At 34.8% G+C, this 20340-nt stretch overlaps 1 protein-coding gene across 7 annotated transcripts in view; it reads right to left on the reverse strand.

Annotated features, from left to right (window-relative positions):
• STXBP5L (syntaxin binding protein 5L) overlaps positions 1–20340 on the reverse strand; it is a 403067-nt gene that overhangs the window by 180005 nt on the left and 202722 nt on the right. For all 7 annotated transcript variants that reach the window (XM_086675312.1, XM_086675318.1, XM_086675315.1 and 4 more), the window contains exons 10-12: positions 13793–13871; positions 7011–7165; positions 1560–1632 (exon numbers count right to left, since the gene is read on the reverse strand). In XM_086675312.1, coding sequence (XP_086531438.1) covers positions 1560–1632; positions 7011–7165; positions 13793–13871 — 307 coding nt within the window. The remainder of the gene's footprint in view (positions 1–1559; positions 1633–7010; positions 7166–13792; positions 13872–20340) is intronic.

Below are 20340 nucleotides of genomic sequence, written 5' to 3' on the forward strand. Positions count from 1 at the left end.
GACATACAGATGGCCAATAGACACAGAATAAGATGCCCAACATCACAAATCATCAGGGAAATGCAAATCAAAACCACAATGAGAGGTCACCTTACACCTGTCAGAATGGCTAGAATCAAAAAAGACAAGAAATACAAAGTATTGGCAAGGATGTGGTGGAAAAGAGACCCCAGTGCACTGTTGGTAAGAATATAAATTGGTGCAGCCACCATGAAAACAGTGTGGAGGTTTCTCAAAAAATTAAAAATAGAAATACCATGTGATCTAGTAGTCCCACTACTGGGTTTTTACCCAAATAAAACAAAAACACTAATTTTAAAAGACATATGCACCCCCTATAACAGCATTATTTACAATAACCAAGATATAGAAGTAACTTAAATGACCATTGATAGATGGATAAAGAAGACGTGCCACACACACACACACACACACACACACACACACACACACACACTGAAATATTACTTAGCCATAAAAACTAATGAGATATTGCCACTTGTGGCAACGTAGATAGGACTGGAGGGTATGATGCTGAGTGAAATAATTCAGACAGACAAATACCATATGATTTCACTTATATGTGGGATCTAACAAAATAAGTGAACAAAGAAAGAAAAAATTCTAGATTCATAAATACAGAGAACAATCTGGTGGTTGCCAGAGGGGCAACAGTGGCTGGGGGATGGAATAAAGGGGATTAAAAGCTATAAATTTCCAGTTATAAAATAAATAAGTCACAAGATTAAAAGTACAATATAGGGAACATAGTGAGTAATACTGTAATAATGTTGTAATGCAACAGATGGTGATTACATTTGTTGTGAGCACTGAACAATGTATAGAATTGTTGAATCAATATCTCATACCCCTAAAACTAATATAACATTGTCTGTTAAATATAATTCAATTAAAAAAGAAAAAAGATAGGGAAAATCAGTTTCATGTCTATCATCATTTAGAATGAAAATGTGTAACAAGAAGACAGTATTCATAAATTGCATCTACTTTTACTATGTAAAGGAGTTGAAAGCAACTCCAAGAGCAATATTTCATATTTGTTTCCATTGCCTACAACATGAGAAAGAAAAGAAAGTAAAAGAAGGCCTCCATCTCCTCTGCTTTTGAGATCCTGCTCTCCTGTATTGTTGTTGCAGTAGTCCAATAACACTTTAATCATGTGCCATTTTCCATTAGTCCATAGCTAGCAGATGGCCATATGGTACATTGTACAAATTTTCATAACGATTGTTTTTGCTTAGGTTAACAGAAAAAAATGTGATCCATTTTATGTGTCCTGAGTCTCCAAATGCATCTTTCCAAACATCAGGTGTTGCCTTAAAAATGTGTTACAATTTTCTACGTCTCCTAAAGTCTCCTGGTTTTGTTTTCATTATTGAACTAATTACATTTCTACAATTCTAGCATAACAATATTCCACATAAAGAATATTTACCATCTAACATACACTAATGTCAATTATCTATGATAACTTCCTGTATTTTCATTGTAATGAATAGAGTATAAAAATAGTGTTAATCTGTAAATGAATAACTTACTTGCTTTGTGTCAGATCAACTACAATGAGATCTTTCTCCAGAAGTACTACAACAGCATAAGGTTCTTGAAATTCTACAAGTAAAAATAAAAAGTGGAAGTTTTCATGTTTCATATTTTATAAAATCATCAAACTTTCATTTCCTTTGTCTCCTTACAAATTTTATTTAAATGATTTCAGAAGACCAAAATATGAGCCACAGTAAAAAGTAACAAAACACTTTTAATTAAAAAATATTGTTGTTTTTCTCAGACTTAATGTTTAAGATCATTACAGGGAATGTGAAAGTGAGAAGTTGCATAGAGTTAAATATTTCTCAATAATCATGAGATGGTGATAGATTATTGGAAAAGAGTCTGTCATCTCTGTCTCACAAACATTTATCTTATTCTTCCATAACTTTCCATTTTAGATCTGATTTCATGCATACAAGGAGATGTTGTAAGAAAATAGTTCTGCCCTCCTGGGCTATGACACATTTCACCTCCCTGTGAAAGCAACACTCCTTATACTAAAAAATTTAATTTCTATTCAATATGCTTTAACAGGCACTTAAAGATTGCCTACTATGTGCCTAAGAGTATATACCTCAAAAAGGCAGAGAGTCTGAGGATAATCTGTGATTTTAAGTTCCTAAATTTTAACCCCTCCCTCCTTTCAATAGGTTCCAGCAACTATTCTCAGAACAAAGGATATATGCAGAATAAAATTGACAAGGTCCTTATTCTCATGGAGTTTACATTCTAGGGATGTATACAAACAATGAAGAAGTAAATGAATAGATTCAGAAAGTAATGTGAGCCATTAGAAAAAATCAAGGCTTATGGCATAAGGAATGACTTTTAGGTCAGGCAGAGTAACACAAATACCATATGATTTCACTTATATGTGGAATTAAGAAAAAAAACAGATGAACATATGGGAAGGGGGAAAAAAAACAAAATGAGGGAGAGAAAGAAACAAACCATAAGAGACTCATTATGACAGAGAACAAACTGAGGGTTGATTGAGGAAGGTGAGTGGGGGATGGGCTAACTGAGTGATGGGTATTAAGAAGGGCACGTGTTATGATGAGCCCTGAGTATTATATATAAGTGATGAATCACTAAATTCTACACCTGAAACCAATATTACACTATATGTTGACTAACAGGAATTTAAGTAAAAATTTGAAAAAGACAAAAAAAGAAATGATTTATGGTTGGTGGGAGAGCACTAATTTAGTTACTGTGGTAAGGAAAGGCATTGTTTTCCATTTATAATACAGACTAATAAAGGAAAGGTACAATTAAAGTGTTCTCAATTTAAGAAGTAAATATTTACAAAAACATCTTCCATACATATTTGATTCTCAGTAGCTAGAACAGGTGTTATATTACTATTTTTCATTTCATCAACAAAATTAAAGTCTAAAGAGGTTATGAGATTGGCGCAAATTTACAAAGCTAGTTAACTGAAAAAGCTGAAACTTTAACCCAGGCCTTCTGATTCTAAATTCTAATTCTAAATTCTGATTCTAAGTTTTCATTATAGCAGCAGTTTCTACTAGCTACTTTAACAGGTATTTTTTTTTTAAATTTTTTTTTTTTCAACGTTTATTTATTTTTGGGACAGAGAGAGACAGAGCATGAACGGGGGAGGGGCAGAGAAAGAGGAAGACACAGAATCGGAAACAGGCTCCAGGCTCTGAGCCATCAGCCCAGAGCCTGACGCGGGGCTCGAACTCACGGACCCCGAGATCATGACCTGGCTGAAGTCGGACGCTTAACCGACTGCGCCACCCAGGCGCCCCTTTAACAGGTATTTAATCCTAAACTCAACAATCACTTGGCAAGAATTTTATTCAGAGAATTCAAGTCTTAGTTGGAAAACCAGAAGAGATGACCTTCACAGTCTTGAGAAGCTATAGAACCTATTTATATTTATAAGTCACACGCTATGAGAGAAAAACTAGAAACAAAACCCCCAAAACCGAGGAGTTTGGGTGGATGCAGTCTTCATACTGTTTGCTATTCAAACTGTTCTCAAACTGAGGCTTCCTCTGCTTCTCCCTTATCTCTTAGAGCTGTTTTAAATTTTCAACATTATTTTAATTCTTCTGAACCTAGGGTTTTTATGGTTTTTTGTTTGTTTTGTTTTTCAGTTGAAGGAACACTGGAGTTCTATACTACTACTTTCTTCTTTGTCTTCTCTTTAGGACAACCATTGGCTGGGAAGCAATTGCTACAAAAATAAAATAGCTGAGACACTGGCATGAATGAGCAAAATTCATAAATTTTTTTCAGTGGTTATATCTGCTTTATCATTTGAGATAGGTATGTTTCAGATTATTATTGTTTCTTTTAAAATAATAAAAACTGGTAGCAAAAGTTTCACCTTTGTAGAAGTACTTGGTGAACTGTGGTAACCGCTGAATAAAAAGATTTCCTTAGGAGTCAGTTTAGGTTCAATTATGTGTCTATTATTTTTTAACAGTTTGATCTTAGGCAAATTCATTAACTTATTAGCTCAGTTAAATTAATTCAATTTCTTTACCCATTGATATGGCAAAATAATAATAACTTCCTTAGACTGTTACGGAGATTAGGTGTATATGAAGATGCAAAGCCTGGCACATAGTATTTGCTCAATAGATAACGATCATATCATTTTCTCCATTAGATTGGTTTATTTTTGAGCAGTCTTTTAACCCTAGTCCCCAACAAGGTGAAAGGCTCTATCATAATTACTACTTCTCTGAAGAGAAATGCATTATTTATGACACTTATAGAGGACCAGATACAGTTAAATGTAAATGTGAAACTGACGAATTCCGAGTGTAGTTGGTTAGTTACTCTGGGCAATACCCCCTGAGATAAGAGGCATTTGTGTTCTTTGAAAAATAAGTTGAATTGACAAATGTCAAAATGATTTATCAACATTAAAAACTGTTAATAAATTTATTTTAACAAATGCATAAGATTTATCATTATGGCTGTAAAGAAGATTGAAGTTCCATATTTGCTCATATGGAGTTATAATCAAAATACACTGTTAAGTGAAAAAAAAGTATGATACAGAATAGTACATAGAGTATGTTGTCATTTGTACAAAAAAGAGATAATGTAGACATAGATAAGTATACATACACATATGCATAAACTTTTTGGGAGAATACATAAGAAATGTGGAAATAGTTGCCTCTTGAAGGGCAATGAGTAAAATTTTTATTATATACTAATGTGTACTGTAGGGCCTTTTCTGTCATTTTCATGTACTATTGTTTTAACCAGAAATAGTTATTCTCTTAGCCCCGGACAAAAATTCCATCCTCATTATCACTACTCTGAAAAACAAACACATATATGTGGCTTGGAAGTGATAATACATAGTTACAATATATTTATAACTTACTTAACATCATTATAGATTATCCTAACATCTCTACTAATGTGCATAAATTTGTACAAACACACACGTAAAATGTGTGGTTTGCATAGATCAAACACTATCAGTCTCTATTACTGGCATACATTTTTCTCCAAGCTCTTTAACAGGATGCATTTTCCTAAATTCAGCTTTTGGTCTTCTATTTGTTCTTTCTCCCTTTGTTCCTTTGTTCCTTTATCTTTCATTCTCAGAACTCCAAATAACATCTATATTCTGATAATTCATAAATAAATATTAAAGACCTTTTGCCTCTCTTTTTCTGCTCTCTAAGCAATTTCTCTTTCCAAAAACAGTTATTGCATATGAAACCATTATTCTTAAAATATGTTATCTTTGACTCCTCTATCATGTCATTCTCTAACTAATTGGTGCCCAAATTCAGGGAGTTTCCTGTTTCCATTCTTATAGGTAGCAGTGTATTAGATCTTGATCATTTTAATGAACATTTGGACAAATGCCACCCAGCTGTAATCTGGAATTTAAGATTTCAGTTTTTCTTCAGACCCACACACTCTTTTCTGGCAAATTTTACTAAAAACATTGCTTTCTTTCATGTTAATATTTTCTCAAAATTCCTCTGTTGCTCTCTATCTCCAAATGCCTCTAAAAGGCTTTCAATTTTTTCTCTTAATTGATGTCACCCTCGCAAACCTTACAAGTTCTAAAACCTTTACTCAATATCCTCTTCAAGTGCCAGGTCCTTCTTCAAAGCCTATTTAAATCCTTTATCCGTGCAGCTTTGCATGAAAATTTGTCATCGATTCTGACTAGCCTATAAATTAGTACATTACTAAAACCCATATAATTCAGCACTTAAGTGTTACGTTTTTACTTAAGTCACAATTATCTCCCTCATCCAACCAGATTTTATGTGATTTGACATCAGAGATCAGTTTCATACTTCATCTATATTCTCAATAAGTCCTGACAGTACTGAGGCCACAGAAGCATCCAATAAATATTTGTTGATTAATTAACACAAGTAACTTATTTGTCCCAGAAACCCTGGAAATAAAATGCCACACTGATATATCAATCTATCCCATCTTTAAATATGAAACTAAAAATTTTAAGCAAATTAACAGTTATAATAAAACAATTTATAGATATTCATAGTTACAAAGTATGCTCATTTTGGCCTTCCAATAATCATGTGCAGTCAATATTATTATTCTCTTTCTAAAAATGATAAGCCTAACTCATAAAATTAAAATGACAGGGCTAAATCATAAAGCCAAATACTGTGTCTCCAAGTCTAGAGTTCCTTCTTTTGTATGTTCCCTCTTAAAAAATTGTAGTTATATATATGCATATGCATATGTACTGTGTTGTTTTAATCATAAATTCATATTTTACTTTTTATGTTTCATCCTCAATTTTTAGATTTTATTATTAAAATATTTCATTATTATATTTAATTATACAGTTTGCACATAAGTTGTTTTTATGTCTAAAAAAGTCTTTATATTCAGGATGCATCTCTTCTCCCAAAGGCCCTTCTAATTATTCTCAAAATTGAAATAAATCACTAACCACACATCAGCAATCCTAGAGTAATCAGAGGTGCTGCAGTTGCATCTGAAGCAAAGCCAGATGTGAAACAGATGCAGTACCACCAGAGTTACAGATCACTGATATCAGGTAAGTGCTTTAACTTTGATTAGCACTGGAATGGATGGGTGGAGCTGGTCTAGGAGTGGCTATTAGGAGACCTCAGTTTCCCCAAGTGATTTCACCCTGGACCCCTATCGGACCCTCCCAGCTCAGCTTCCACCATCCTTATCAAAGTTTAAAGCACTTACCTGATATAAGAACCTGAAATTCCAGCACTGCTGTACTACATCTGTCTTACTTCCAGTTTGTCAAGTAGGTACAGTTGCAGAACCTGCTCCAGCACCTGTAGCTCAGTGTTGTGCCACAGTAGATGTCAGCTGCCGAAACTAAAAATATTTAAGCTTAATTTTATTAGGACCTTATTTCAAAAATGATTTTCAACATTAATAGTTTCATTTTTGTTACTTACCATTTGGATAGGGCGTTTCACATAAAGTAAGGAATTCAACAATAGGATGATCCATTTCAAGCACTGTAATTGCTTTTCCATGCATGATGGTTAAACTTGGTCTTCTGCAAGCTTTGTCATAGGACAATCCACCAGAAAATATTATGAATGGTTCACTATTTTGGAAAAAAAAGTTAATGAGATTGAGAAGTCCTTTAAAATGATACGATTATCACAGGCTGAGCTAATGAACAAGTTTGATGGGGATTATACAGGATGTAATTTGACAGGGAGAAAACACCTTTCCTGGCCCAAAATACCTCAACTAAATGACTTACTATTCTACCATATCCCTTTTTCTGGAGGTGAATTCTTACCATTAAAATTACTAATGAATCAGTCTAAAGGTGATGAGGTGGGCTGGGGAAAAGACAGGATGGCTGAAGGGAGGTAGAAGTGCTCATTGACTGAAAAGGACATCTTCACATGTATTAGTTGATTCCCAAAATTCTGTATCACTACCATTAGAATATTAATGTATGTTAGTTTATCATATTAAACAGTTGGCATGTGGGGTCCAAAATTCCTAAGGGACAAGAGAGGCAAGTTTCAATATAAAATGAAATGCAAAAGTAGCAATCCCACAGTGGTAGAAGGTACAAAAATTCTATGTAATGGATTCTCTGTGGGAAAAGAGTTATGATAAAAAGATGGGAAAAACAAAACAAAAAAATGTGATCTTCTCAATTTTACCTTGGGTCAGCCAGTTCTATTTAGCTAGTGAAACTAACATCAAAATTTTAGGGCATGGCTGAGATGACTATAAAATATTACAGGTTTCAGAAAGTTATGATAGTGTCATAATTTTTCACTTTTCTCAAAGTAATATCTATATTTCTAGTTTATATATAAAAATAAAATATGTTAATGAAGTATTTTCAATAAGTAAATACTAATAGAAAATATTCTTCTTCAAAACAATTTTTAAAAAGAACTAGACACTAATTTTACCAAATTCTTTGAGAACATATGCTTCTCTAAATAATTTACTTCCATTTATTCACCAAAGTATCATCTAGTTTCTAGAAATCACTCCATAAATTTCCCTTTCTCTTTCATTTTGTACTGTATACATGGTATCAAACATTACCAATGGAACATTTGCTAATCTTATGCTGGCTCTATAACAACAACAAAAAGAGCTTTTAAAAAGGTTTCCATTAATACTTACATATAAACTGTTTATACTAATTTTTATTTATAATTCTGTCTTGATGTTTTAACATAAATATTTAAGTTGTAAGCTAAACAAGAAACAGTGCTCTTATTTTTTATTTAAATTTTTTCAATGTTTACTTATTTTTGAGAGAGAGAAACAGAATACGAGTGAAGGAGGGACAGAGAGAGAAAGGAAAACACAGAATCTGAAACATGCTCCAGGCTCCAAGCTGTTAGCACAGAGCCCTATGAGGGACTTGAACTCCAGAACAGCGAGATCATGACCTGAGCCATAGTCGGACACTTAAATGACTGAGCCATCCAGGCACCCCTCTAATTTATTCTTCTTGAGTCTTATATCAGTTGATGTGAGTTAGTCTTACCTCAGTAATCTGGCATATTAAATTACCAACCTAGCAATGGCAGTATTAAGCAGCAAGTTTTTTCCTATAAAATAAATGCTTAATTATTAAGATTTCTCTCCAGATTTAAAAAATCACTTCTAATGAAATGAGTATGTGTTTTTGCACCTTTTTGTGTTGCTTTGTTGTATAACAAATATCATGACTTGGAGAACATATTATCTTTTCATATGTATCGAGCTTAACTGCTCCAAATATTAATAACGCCATAAACATCGATTTTTTCCATATAAAAGTATAAACTCTCATCTCCTAGTACTAATCCAAATAAAGGTTAAGAAGCAATTTACTCTCCCTTTTTTGGTAAGCACATTGGAAAATATGTCCTTTCTAATATTGGAAGAAAGCAAAACCTTTTCTGCTCTTATTATGACTCTGCATCAGAAAACATTGGGTCTAAAGTTAATTGCTGATATATATGCACTTCTCTATAAAAAGTTATTTCCTCAGGACAATGCTCAGGAAACCACTCATAAATAATTGCACTAGATACTTTATTATCACATTAAATTCTCATAAGTAGAATCCTCATTTCATTAATGAGGTTAATACTAAGCAACTAAGCAAGAAAAAACCCAAAAGAAAATGGAGATCTGTAAGATTTCAAAACCTATTCTCCTAAACAATGATCTATACTGTCTATAGCTGATAAGGAGTCTGGGATTAATGCAGGTGAACTTGTTCAGAGTCAAGCAGCTATGAGGAGGCAGGATAAGGATTTAAATTCAGACTCCAAAGTCCATGTTTTTCACTTCTAATGTTTCTAAAACTGTGGACATAACTTCATAAATGTTCTGGAAAAAGTTTTTAATTTAATAATTTGACAAACACTTGCAAACCACATCTCCCTTTTGAAATTTTATAATTCAGGCCATATAGTAAAGATTCTAAGAAACTGTGTAGTAAAGAATTCAATTTACTTCTATATAATGCAGCATTTCTCAGATCTCTCAAATGAATTTGATTACAGATTCCTATTTTTTCATGAATATAGTTAGTGATCAAAGGGACACAATTTGGTAAATGCTATATCACAGTAAACTTCCTCCTTTATTACTTAATACAAGTGTTTCTTGGTATACTGACCAGATGGATTATTACAAAATAAACAGCTGTATAATTAACAGTGTCTTTATACACAAAGACAACATTAATACAAATTAAAATTTTTGACAACTTGGATAAATTCCAAAGGCATTATGTTGAGTGAAAGAAACTAGGATTAAAAGGTTATGTAATACATAAATGCATTTATATGACATCTCAAAAAGACAAAACTATAGTCATGGAGAACAGATTACTGGTTGTTATGGGTTAGGAGGAAAGAAAAGTGTGGCTATTAGGAATAGCATGAGAGAATTTTAGGGGCATGGAAATGTTCTGTATTCTTATCATGATGGTGATTTTCAGGCATCTATACATGTGTTAAAATCCATAGTACTGATTCCAAAAGAAAAAAGTCTATTTTACTGCACAATTTGTAAAATAAATATAATATAAAAAAGCATTAAAATTTTGTCTCAATGAAGATAAACAATAACTTGTGCAACATAACACATATTAAAATAACATTTGTTGAATATGTATAATGTTCCAGGTGTTGTATGAAGAACTTTACTTGCTGTATTGTATTAAATCTTTATGATACCCCAATGAAAAAACTATTATTCTCATTTAACAGATGGATATACTGAGGCTTAGAGAACTTTACACATGAAGTCCATCAGTAGGTGGCCATGATAAAAAGGGATCAAAAGACTAGCAGAAAGTAATTTTTATTAACTGCAGAGAATGTGATAATGCTAGTGGTAGCAGGTAGAAAGATCATTATTCCTTTTTTAGAAGAGGATCCATTTAGTAAGCCTAGAGACCATCAGGGTTGGGGTACCAGTAAGCAAATTATTGACTAGGACCAGTGATTCCTAAGCATAATGGTTGTTCATCCTAGAAATGTAAATAAAGCCAGTTTGTGAATGGCTGATCTAAGATAAATTAAGCAGAAAATAAACCCCTTGCATCTGCTACCTATGCAATCCTTTAAGAGGCCCTATTGCTGCAACGTATTTGATAGAGTCTTCTTAACGTTCCTGCTCCTGCCACAGCCATCCCAATTTTTGACTTCACAAAGTTTTTACTGCATACTGGGTGGAGCAGAAATATAGCTATGTATTTTCATTTCCAGACTGTGGCCCATTTTGCCATAATACCTTTAAGCATTCTTAACTTCAGTGCTCCTCTGCTTTTTAGTCTTCTTGTGTTCTGAACGGTGGAACCACTGCTTTTAGAGGTGACTTTTTTTTTAATATTGTAATAATCACAACAAACACACAATGTACTAAGTAAAGTACACAGTAAGTGGGATGGCAGTAATTATTATCTACAATATAGAATTATTTCACATTAGAATCTGAATTATTTATACACAAAGTTGGATTACCAATTACTAGAATATATCATTAGGATCAGTGGAATAATTTTAACAATGTGAAATATCATGGCTTTGATGATGAGAATCATGATAACTTCTTTCTATCAGGAAATCCATTATGTGCCAGTCATCAAACTTATGACAGTACAAACTTTATGCATAATTTCATTTATTCCTCACAAACATCACAATGAGATAGGTATAATTGATGAGGCAATTAAAGTTTAAAAGAGTTAAATTTCAAGGCCACATAGCTGTCTTACTCCATTTGGCAAGGATCTTTTTTTTTTTTTTACTTCTTTTTTGCTTTTTGGGTTTTTTTTTCTTTTTTGAGAGACAGAGTGCAAGTGGAGAAGAGGAAGAGAAGGAGAAACAGAATCCCAAAGCTTGACAGGCTTTGCGCTGTCAGCACAGAGCTCGATGCAGTGCTCAAACTCACAAACCATGAGATCAAGAGTCAGATGCTTAACCGACTAAGCCACCCAGGTGTCCCCCCCCTTTTTTTTTAGTTTTTAGGTTTTCTTTTCTTTCTTTCTTTCTTTCTTTCTTTCTTTCTTTCTTTCTTTCTTTCTTTTGAGAGAGAGAGAGAGAGAGTATATGGCAAGGATCTTAATAAATATCTTACATTTGTCTTGAAATCCTCATGCCTAAAGTATCTTCTCTTCATGTTCACCCTTTCCTCTCTTTGTGTGCCACCATCCTATCATCACTTAAGCCCCATCTCACGTATTTCTTTTCCCAAGAAGAATTTTACTGATGTCTCTTCACTGTGCTCTTCCCCTCTCTAGGCTGGGTTAGATGTCCTTTTGTTGTGCTGTCATAAATGTACCTCGCATGTTACATGTAAAACACGAGTTTATGGCCTTACTTCCTCTACTAAACCATAATAGATTCAAAAGCAGGCAGTATTCTCTTTCATTTTAGTACACTAAACAAGTTGCACAGTGTGTAGTATGTAGTAATAACTAATATATATATTTAATAATAATATATGCATATATATGCAATATATATCAATATATAGTATATACATGTTTCCATATATAATATGTACGTATGTTTCCATACACGTAATACCTATGTAAAATGTTTCCATCCCTAATAATTAAATTTAAAATGTTTTAAGACTTTAATTATAAGAGTACAAAACTGTGGTCATTTTTACTACTTAAGCATAGTAACATTTGGCTGGACTAAAGAAGTATTAATCTATCTTATGTGTGGGGAAGTACATAAACTGTCATAAAAATATACTCATTAAAAACATATCTATCTATATAAACATATACACCATATATGTTTATATATATAAACTCACTAATTAAAAATGGTCATAATTTTATACTATTAATTCTTTCAAAGAGCAGGTATAATCAAACATTAAATGTGATGAAAATTGAGGAGGGCACCTGTTGGGATGAGCACTGGGTGTGGTATGGAAACCAATTTGACAATAAATTTCATATTAAAAAAAAAAAAAGAAGGGGCGCCTGGGTGGCTCAATCCGTTAAGCATCCGACTTCGGCTCAGGTCATGATCTCATGGCTTGTGAGTTCGAGCCCTGCGTCCAGCTCTGTGCTGAGAACTCAGAGCCTGGAGCCTCTTCAGATTCTGTCTTTCTCTCTCTCTCTCCCTCTCTTTCTCTCTCTCTCTCTCTCTCTGCCCCTGCCCCGCTTACACTCTGTCTCTCTCTGTCTCTCAAAAATAAATAAACATTTAAAAAAAATTTAAGGGGTGCCTGGATGGCTCAGTCAGTTGGTTGTCTGACTTCAGCTCAGGTCATGATCTCCAGGTCTGTGAGTTCGAGCTCTGCGTTGGGCTCTGTGCTGACAGCTCAGAGCCTGGAGCCTGCTTCGGATTCTGTGTCTCCCTCTCTTTCTGCCCCTCTCCTGCTAATGCTCTCTCTCTGTCTCAAAAATAAATAAAAACATTAAAAAAATTTTTTTAATTAAAAATAAATAAAAATAAACATTAAAAAATAAATAATAAAAATAAAAAAATAAATGTATCTATAATACTGAGAATACATTCCAGTGTGAGCATATAAGTAATATAAAGTAGTATTGTCCAACTCAGAGTTAAAATAAAATTAAGGTTTAGGCAAGAGTTGTAATTATAATAATTCTGAATGAGAATATTACCACTAATAATCACTGGAAGTAAAAAGAACACTGTTGATTTGTAGGATAAGACTGCTATGTACACATGATAAAACTTTATTCTATACTATTATTCAATTTTTTGTCTTAAAATCTAGTACTATTTTAATATGTTAATATCTAATATACATCAGTGATTATCTTTCCATCTAACTATAATCTTTCTAATTTCAGCATTAAAAATCCTAAAGTACAGAGACTTGGTTATGTATTTAATTCTATCATGTAAAATGCTAATAGGTATGTTCACGCTGAATAAAATTGAATGGTTGCTACTTGTAATGTGTATGGCCCAAAGGTCCTACTTTGTTAAAATTAATTTGCATAATATTCATCTGAATATTCATAGAAAGTTAAAATAATTGGCAGTTGCTATTTGTAATATTCATAATAACATCATAGATATTCCTATTAAACAATAAGAATCATTATCATCAATGAAGAGGATATAGCCCATTAATATACTTACATAATTACGTAAAACTTTAAATAATACATAAACATTAAATGTTATTTGCCTTTCCTGTCTCTGTTTTTATATAATCTCCTATATTCCCCAAAGAAAAAAATGCATACCTGTTTCTACAGGTCTTGTATTCTACTTTAAGAATTGGCTTACAAGACTCAGATTTTCTTCCTTCTCTTTGACTTTTTCCTAAAGAAAGAAAAAGGATTTTGTTAAATCATATTTAAATTCTACTCATCCATGATAATTTCAAAAGTTTGACTAAAAGAATATAAAGAAAAGGGATAATTTTGTGTTTTGCATAGTAGGATAAACACAGTTCTATGCATCCAAACATATGTGTTGAATTTGTAAACAATTTGTTGAATTCTAATAAAGTTATTTGTAAATTTGTATCTGTATTGTTTTGTATTCTCCATGTATAAATCTAGTCTCGTATAGTTATTTTAATTACCTTTTAAAATAAACAACTTTAAAATTGAAGACATATACACATACATACTCTTCTGCATAACGAAATGTATTATTATGAAAATCCATACTTTCACATGCAGAAAGATTTGCCATTTAAAACTTATGATAGACTATCAAAATAATTGTATTTTTGTCAAAATTCATGTAAAGGAAAGTCCAATACACAAAGAACACAGATGGCACATTTCAATGATATACTATATTTGCATAAAAATAGTGTCTTGTAGGGAAAGGTTTATGTTGTTTAGACTCCATGGATTTTGCAAAATGATCAAAAAGAGTAGGAAATGGACGTAAAGCTACTTCTACATATAGCATCTTTCTAGTTATGCTTTTGCTTATAATTCTATGTCTCATTTTGATAAAATTGATGATTTTGAAGTATGTTTCTTTTTTATTTTAATAAGCACTCTTATTTATTCTTTTTTTTTTTTTTTTATATATGAAATTTATTGTCAAATTGGTTTCCATACAACACCCAGTGCTCATCCCAAAAGGTGCCCTCCTCGATACCCATCACCCACCCTCTCCTCCCTCCCACCCCCCATCAACCCTTAGTTTGTTCTCAGTTCTCAACAGTCTCTTATGCTTTGGCTCTCTCCCACTCTAACCTCTTTTTTTTTTTTTTTTCGTTCCCCTCCCCCATGGGTTTCTCTTAAGTTTCTCAGGATCCACATAAGAGTGAAACCATATGGTATCTGTCTTTCTCTGTATGGCTTATTTCACTTAGCATCACACTCTCCAGTTCCATCCACGTTGCTACAAAAGGCCATATTTCATTTTTTCTCATTGCCACGTAGTACTCCATTGTGTATATAAACCACAATTTCTTTATCCATTCATCAGTTGATGGACATTTAGGCTCTTTCCATAATTTGGCTATTGTTGAGAGTGCTGCTATGAACATTGGGGTACAAGTGCCCCTATGCATCAGTACTCCTGTGTCCCTTGGATAAATTCCTAGCAGTAAGCACTCTTATTTATTCTTATATTGCTACAACTGTTTATAGACACATATACCTATTATGTAGAGAGATGTTTATGTGCATTTAAGTTTAAATTTTCAGGATAGCTTCAGAATGACACAGTCATAATCTAAATAGGATGTCAACATAGTTTTATTTAATTTGTTTAAAGGGCAGGGTATCAGCATACAACATACCTTATCTGCTCCATGGCATGCTTTCTAAATTTGCCTTCTCTTTCTTTTACCCTACGTCAACTAAAGAAGCAACCAATAATAAAATATTGGTCATGGGGCATTTGGGTGGCTCAGTTGGTTAAGCATCAACTTCAGCTCAGGTCATGATCTCACAGCTCATGAGTTTGAGCCCCACATCAGGCTCTGTGCTGATGGTTCAGAGCGTGGACCTGCTTCAAATTCTGCATCTCCCTCTCTCTCTGCCCCTCCCCTGTTGTGCTCTGTCTCTCTCTCTCTCTCTCCCCCAAGATAAACAAACATTAATTTTTTTTAAATATTGGTCATAATCATTCACATTATAAAAAAAGATTTTAAAGTATCTGTATTATATATAAAAAAGAATTGCTGACATGATATGTAGGTCATGATGCCTTAAAAAGAGAGAACTTTGGCTCAGGGACTCACTCTGAACAGTAGTCTTAGTGGGGAGGAACAGCTGGTTGGTGATTACTGGTTTGGGTAACGTGGGAATAGAGAAAACTGAAAGAAATAACACTATAAGGAAAGAGACCCATTCTCCTCAGTTGATATCTTTTTCCTCCATTGCTTGTCTAATAATTGCCAATCCATTAATTAAATCAAAGCCGTATATTTGCAGTTGTTTATATATACACGTATATAGGTATGTGTGTGTATATGTGTGTGTGTGTATGTATACATACACACACACACACATATACATAATGGAAACAATTACTGTTTTTCAATCAATATACATCAGTATCATGCACAGATTTCAGTAAAAAAGAACAGTATCTTAATTAATTATTTACTTCAATTTCCAACTCCAATAATTTTTGGCTGAAGGTTTTCAACTTTGATTATATTCATTGCCTATCAGTAATTGAAATATGCTTATATGTCATGTAAAAAATTGTCATAAAAATTATATTTATTGCTACTCTTTACGTTCAAAGTACTATACTAAATGGCAGGATAAAAAGGAATAACCATCAAGATGCTTAAAATTTACTAGCTTAAGCAAAACAAATATAAAACTGACAATATGAGGTACCATAAATAAATGAGTAATAGACATGAAGTGTTGAGAATAGTAGGAGTACATGAAGCAGTAGTTAAGAATATTATGGCTTCACTTTATGACAGAGAATTTCCAGATGACTTTCTAGAAGCTAGATTAAGCATTATAAATAGGACTTGGGAGTCCCAGTCCAAGATGGTGACATAGGAAGACCCTGAACACACCCCCCACAGACATACCAAATCTACACCTACTTATAGAGCAATTCTTCCTGAAGAACTGAGGGCCAATTGAACAGCTTATGTACAACAAAAAATACACCACAAAGAGAACAGCACAAGAGAGGGAAACACAAACAAAGGGAACCTTCACCCCCAATGCTGTGAACTACAGTGGGGAGGGGTAGGACTAAGGGACAGGAAGCAGACTCATCTGTCCTGGGGCATAGAAAAAAAGTTATGGTTTAAAAGGGCAACCAGAATATAATGGAACCAGCCCTAGAGCACTGCCAAATGGGAGGGGAACTGAAACTGTCTTAGGGCTAGAGGGACTGGCAAGCTACACTGTCTATGATAGCCCTCCACCTTGATAGTAAAGATGGGGGCAGGGTCCAGGTGACATAGCTGGTCTGCCACCTCAGCAAAACCTGGGCCCCTAGCACATGCCAGCCCTTGATGACCTGGGACAAAGAAAAAAGCCACAATTTAAAAAAGCAACTAGCATATAGGGTACCTGGGTGGCTCAGTTGGTTAAGCGTCTGACTCCAGCTCAGGTCATGATCTCATGATTCATGGGTTCGAGCCCTGCATCGGGCTCTGTGCTGACAGCTTGGAGCCTGGAGCTTGCTTTGGATTCTGTGTCTTCCTCTCTCTCTGCCCTTCCCCCATTCTCTCTCTCTCTCTCTCTCTCTCTCTCCCTCTCTCTCTCTCAAAAATAAACATTAAATTTTTTTTTTTAAAAAGCAACTAGCATATAAAAGACTCCACCAAATGTCATGGAAGCTACTGAAACTCTCCAGGCAGACAAGCACCATGGTTTACATTCCCCTCTCCATCTTGAAAGCTTGCACAAGAGCAGAATCCAGGCACCCTAGCTAGCCTACTACCTCAATGACTCTGGGCCCCTAGCCCACACTAGCTCTAGCTATTCCACCAAGACAGCACCACTGTGGTGCACACTGGAATACTCCTTATCAGTGTTCACTACAGTTACAGCCCTTTTGCCAGAGTGATACATGGGCAAAGCACTCGAGAACACTCCAGGGCCAGGCAATGTTGACTCCAGACAATTCACCAGGCACCTCCTGCATGGAGCACCCTAGGACCACCATCCTTCCCTCTGCGTAGCTCACATTCTTCCTCAGTTCCAGCTCCAGCCTCTCCACCAGGGCTCCCCCTGCATGGATCATTCTGGGATACCCCAACTTGCACCAACTTCAGCTTTAGCCATCCTGCCAGGGCACCCTCAGCACAGAATGCCCCAGGAGCCCCCTCCCCTCCATCTTGCACCCGCTTCAGTTTTAATTATCCTGCCTGGATTCTCTCTGTGTGGAGAGCCCCAGGACATCCCAGCTTGTACCCACTTCAGCTTCAGTATTCCTGCCGGAGTACATAATGTGTAGGGTCCCAGGATACCCCCTCCCCCAACACAACTTATACCCACTTTAGCTTCAGCTGTTCTGACACAGCACTCTATGTGGAGAGCCCTAGGATCACCCTGGCCCCCACCCATTTCAGCTTCAGCTATCCACCAGAGAGATCCCAGCACAGAGTGCCCCAGGACCCAGGGTACACAATAGCCATAGCTCCGGCCAGCTAACCAAAGTCACCAGGCACTTAGTCTACACAGGGGATGGTAATACACAAGATCATTCCTTCAAGTTTAGAAGAAGTAGCTGTTTCACCTAACTCACAGATACAAAATTAAGCAAAATGAGGAGACAAAAGAATATGTTTCAAACAAAAGAGGAAAACAAAACTCAGAAAAAGAACTAAATGAAACAAAGATAAACAACCTACCTAACAAAGAGTTTAAAGTAATGGTCATAAAGATGCTCAATGAATAGGAGAGAAGAGTAGATGAACTCAGTGAGAATGTTAACACAAGTTTAAATATATAAGAAAAGCATCATCAGAGTTGAAGAATACCATAACTGAAATGAAAAAATCCACTAGAGGGAAGTAACAGTAGATTAGAAGGTGCAGAAGCAATCTGAAAGAAAGGGCAATGGAAAGCACCCAACCTGAATAGCAAAAAGAAAAAAAGAATTGTAAAAAATGAGGATAGGTTAAAGGATACCTGGGACAACATCAAACAAACATTCTCATTATAGGCATCCCAGAAGGAGCAGAGAGAAAGGGGCACAAAACTTACTTGAAAAAAAAGGATAGCTGAAAATTTTAATAACCTGGGGAAGGAAAAAGACAGCCAAGTTCAGAAAGCAGAGTTCCAAACAAGATTAATCTAAGAGGTCCACATCATGACACATAAAAATTAAAATGTCAAAGATTAAAAATGAAGGGAATTTTAAAAGCAGCAAAAGATAAAATTCTTTTAGAATGTATTCACACTTAAGTGACTATCAAATTAATATAGACTGCTATATACTTAGAATATTATATATGAAACTCATGGTAACAACAAACCAAACACCTATAATACATACACAAAAAATAAAGAGAAAGAAAACCAGTAATTACACTAAAGAAAGATGTCAATCACAAAGAAAGAGAGAAAGAGAAGAAAAAAGGAACAGAGAACTACAAAAACAGCCAGAAAACAATGAACAAAATGGTAAGAGTACATACCTATTAGCAATTACTTTATTTTTTTTTATTTTTTTTTATTTTTTTTTAATTTATATATGAAATTTATTGTCAAATTGGTTTCCATACAACACCCAGTGCTCATCCCAAAAGGTGCCCTCCTCAATACCCATCACCCACCCTCTCCTCACTCCCACCCCCCATCAACCCTTAGTTTGTTCTCAGTTCTCAACAGTCTCTTATGCTTTGGCTCTCTCCCACTCTAACCTCTTTTTTTTTTTTCCTTCCCCTCCCCCATGGGTTCCTGTTAAGTTTCTCAGGATCCACATAAGAGTGAAACCGTATGGTATCTGTCTTTCTCTGTATGGCTTATTTCACTTAGCATCACACTCTCCAGTTCCATCCACGTTGCTACAAAAGGCCATATTTCATTTTTTCTCATTGCCACGTAGTACTCCATTGTGTATATAAACCACAATTTCTTTATCCATTCATCAGTTGATGGACATTTAGGCTCTTTCCATAATTTGGCTATTGTTGAGAGTGCTGCTATGAACATTGGGGTACAAGTGCCCCTATGCATCAGTACTCCTGTGTCCCTTGGATAAATTCCTAGCAGTGCTATTGCTGGGTCATAGGGTAGGTCTATTTTTAATTTTCTGAGGAACCTCCACACTGTTTTCCAGAGCGGCTGCACCAATTTGCATTCCCACCAACAGTGCAAGAGGGTTCCCGTTTCTCCACATCCTCTCCAGCATCTATAGTCTCCTGATTTGTTCATTTTGGCCACTCTGACTGGCATGAGGTGATACCTGAGTGTGGTTTTGATTTGTATTTCCCTGATAAGGAGCGACGCTGAACATCTTTTCATGTGCCTGTTAGCCATCCGGATGTCTTCTTTAGAGAAGTGTCTATTCATGTTTTCTGCCCATTTCTTCACTGGGTTATTTGCTTTTCGGGTGTGGAGTTTGGTGAGCTCTTTATAGATTTTGGATACTAGCCCTTTGTCCGATAGGTCATTTGCAAATATCTTTTCCCATTCCGTTGGTTGCCTTTTAGTTTTGTTGGTTGTTTCCTTTGCTGTGCAGAAGCTTTTTATCTTCATAAGGTCCCAGTGATTCACTTTTGCTTTTAATTCCCTTGCCTTTGGGGATGTGTCGAGTAAGAGATTGCTACGGCTGAGGTCAGAGAGGTCTTTTCCTGCTTTCTCCTCTAAGGTTTTGATGGTTTCCTGTC

Source organism: Puma concolor, chromosome C2 (genome assembly GCF_028749965.1).
Source record: "Puma concolor isolate L17-30 chromosome C2, mPumCon1.1.hap2, whole genome shotgun sequence".
Lineage (NCBI taxonomy): Eukaryota > Metazoa > Chordata > Mammalia > Carnivora > Felidae > Puma > Puma concolor.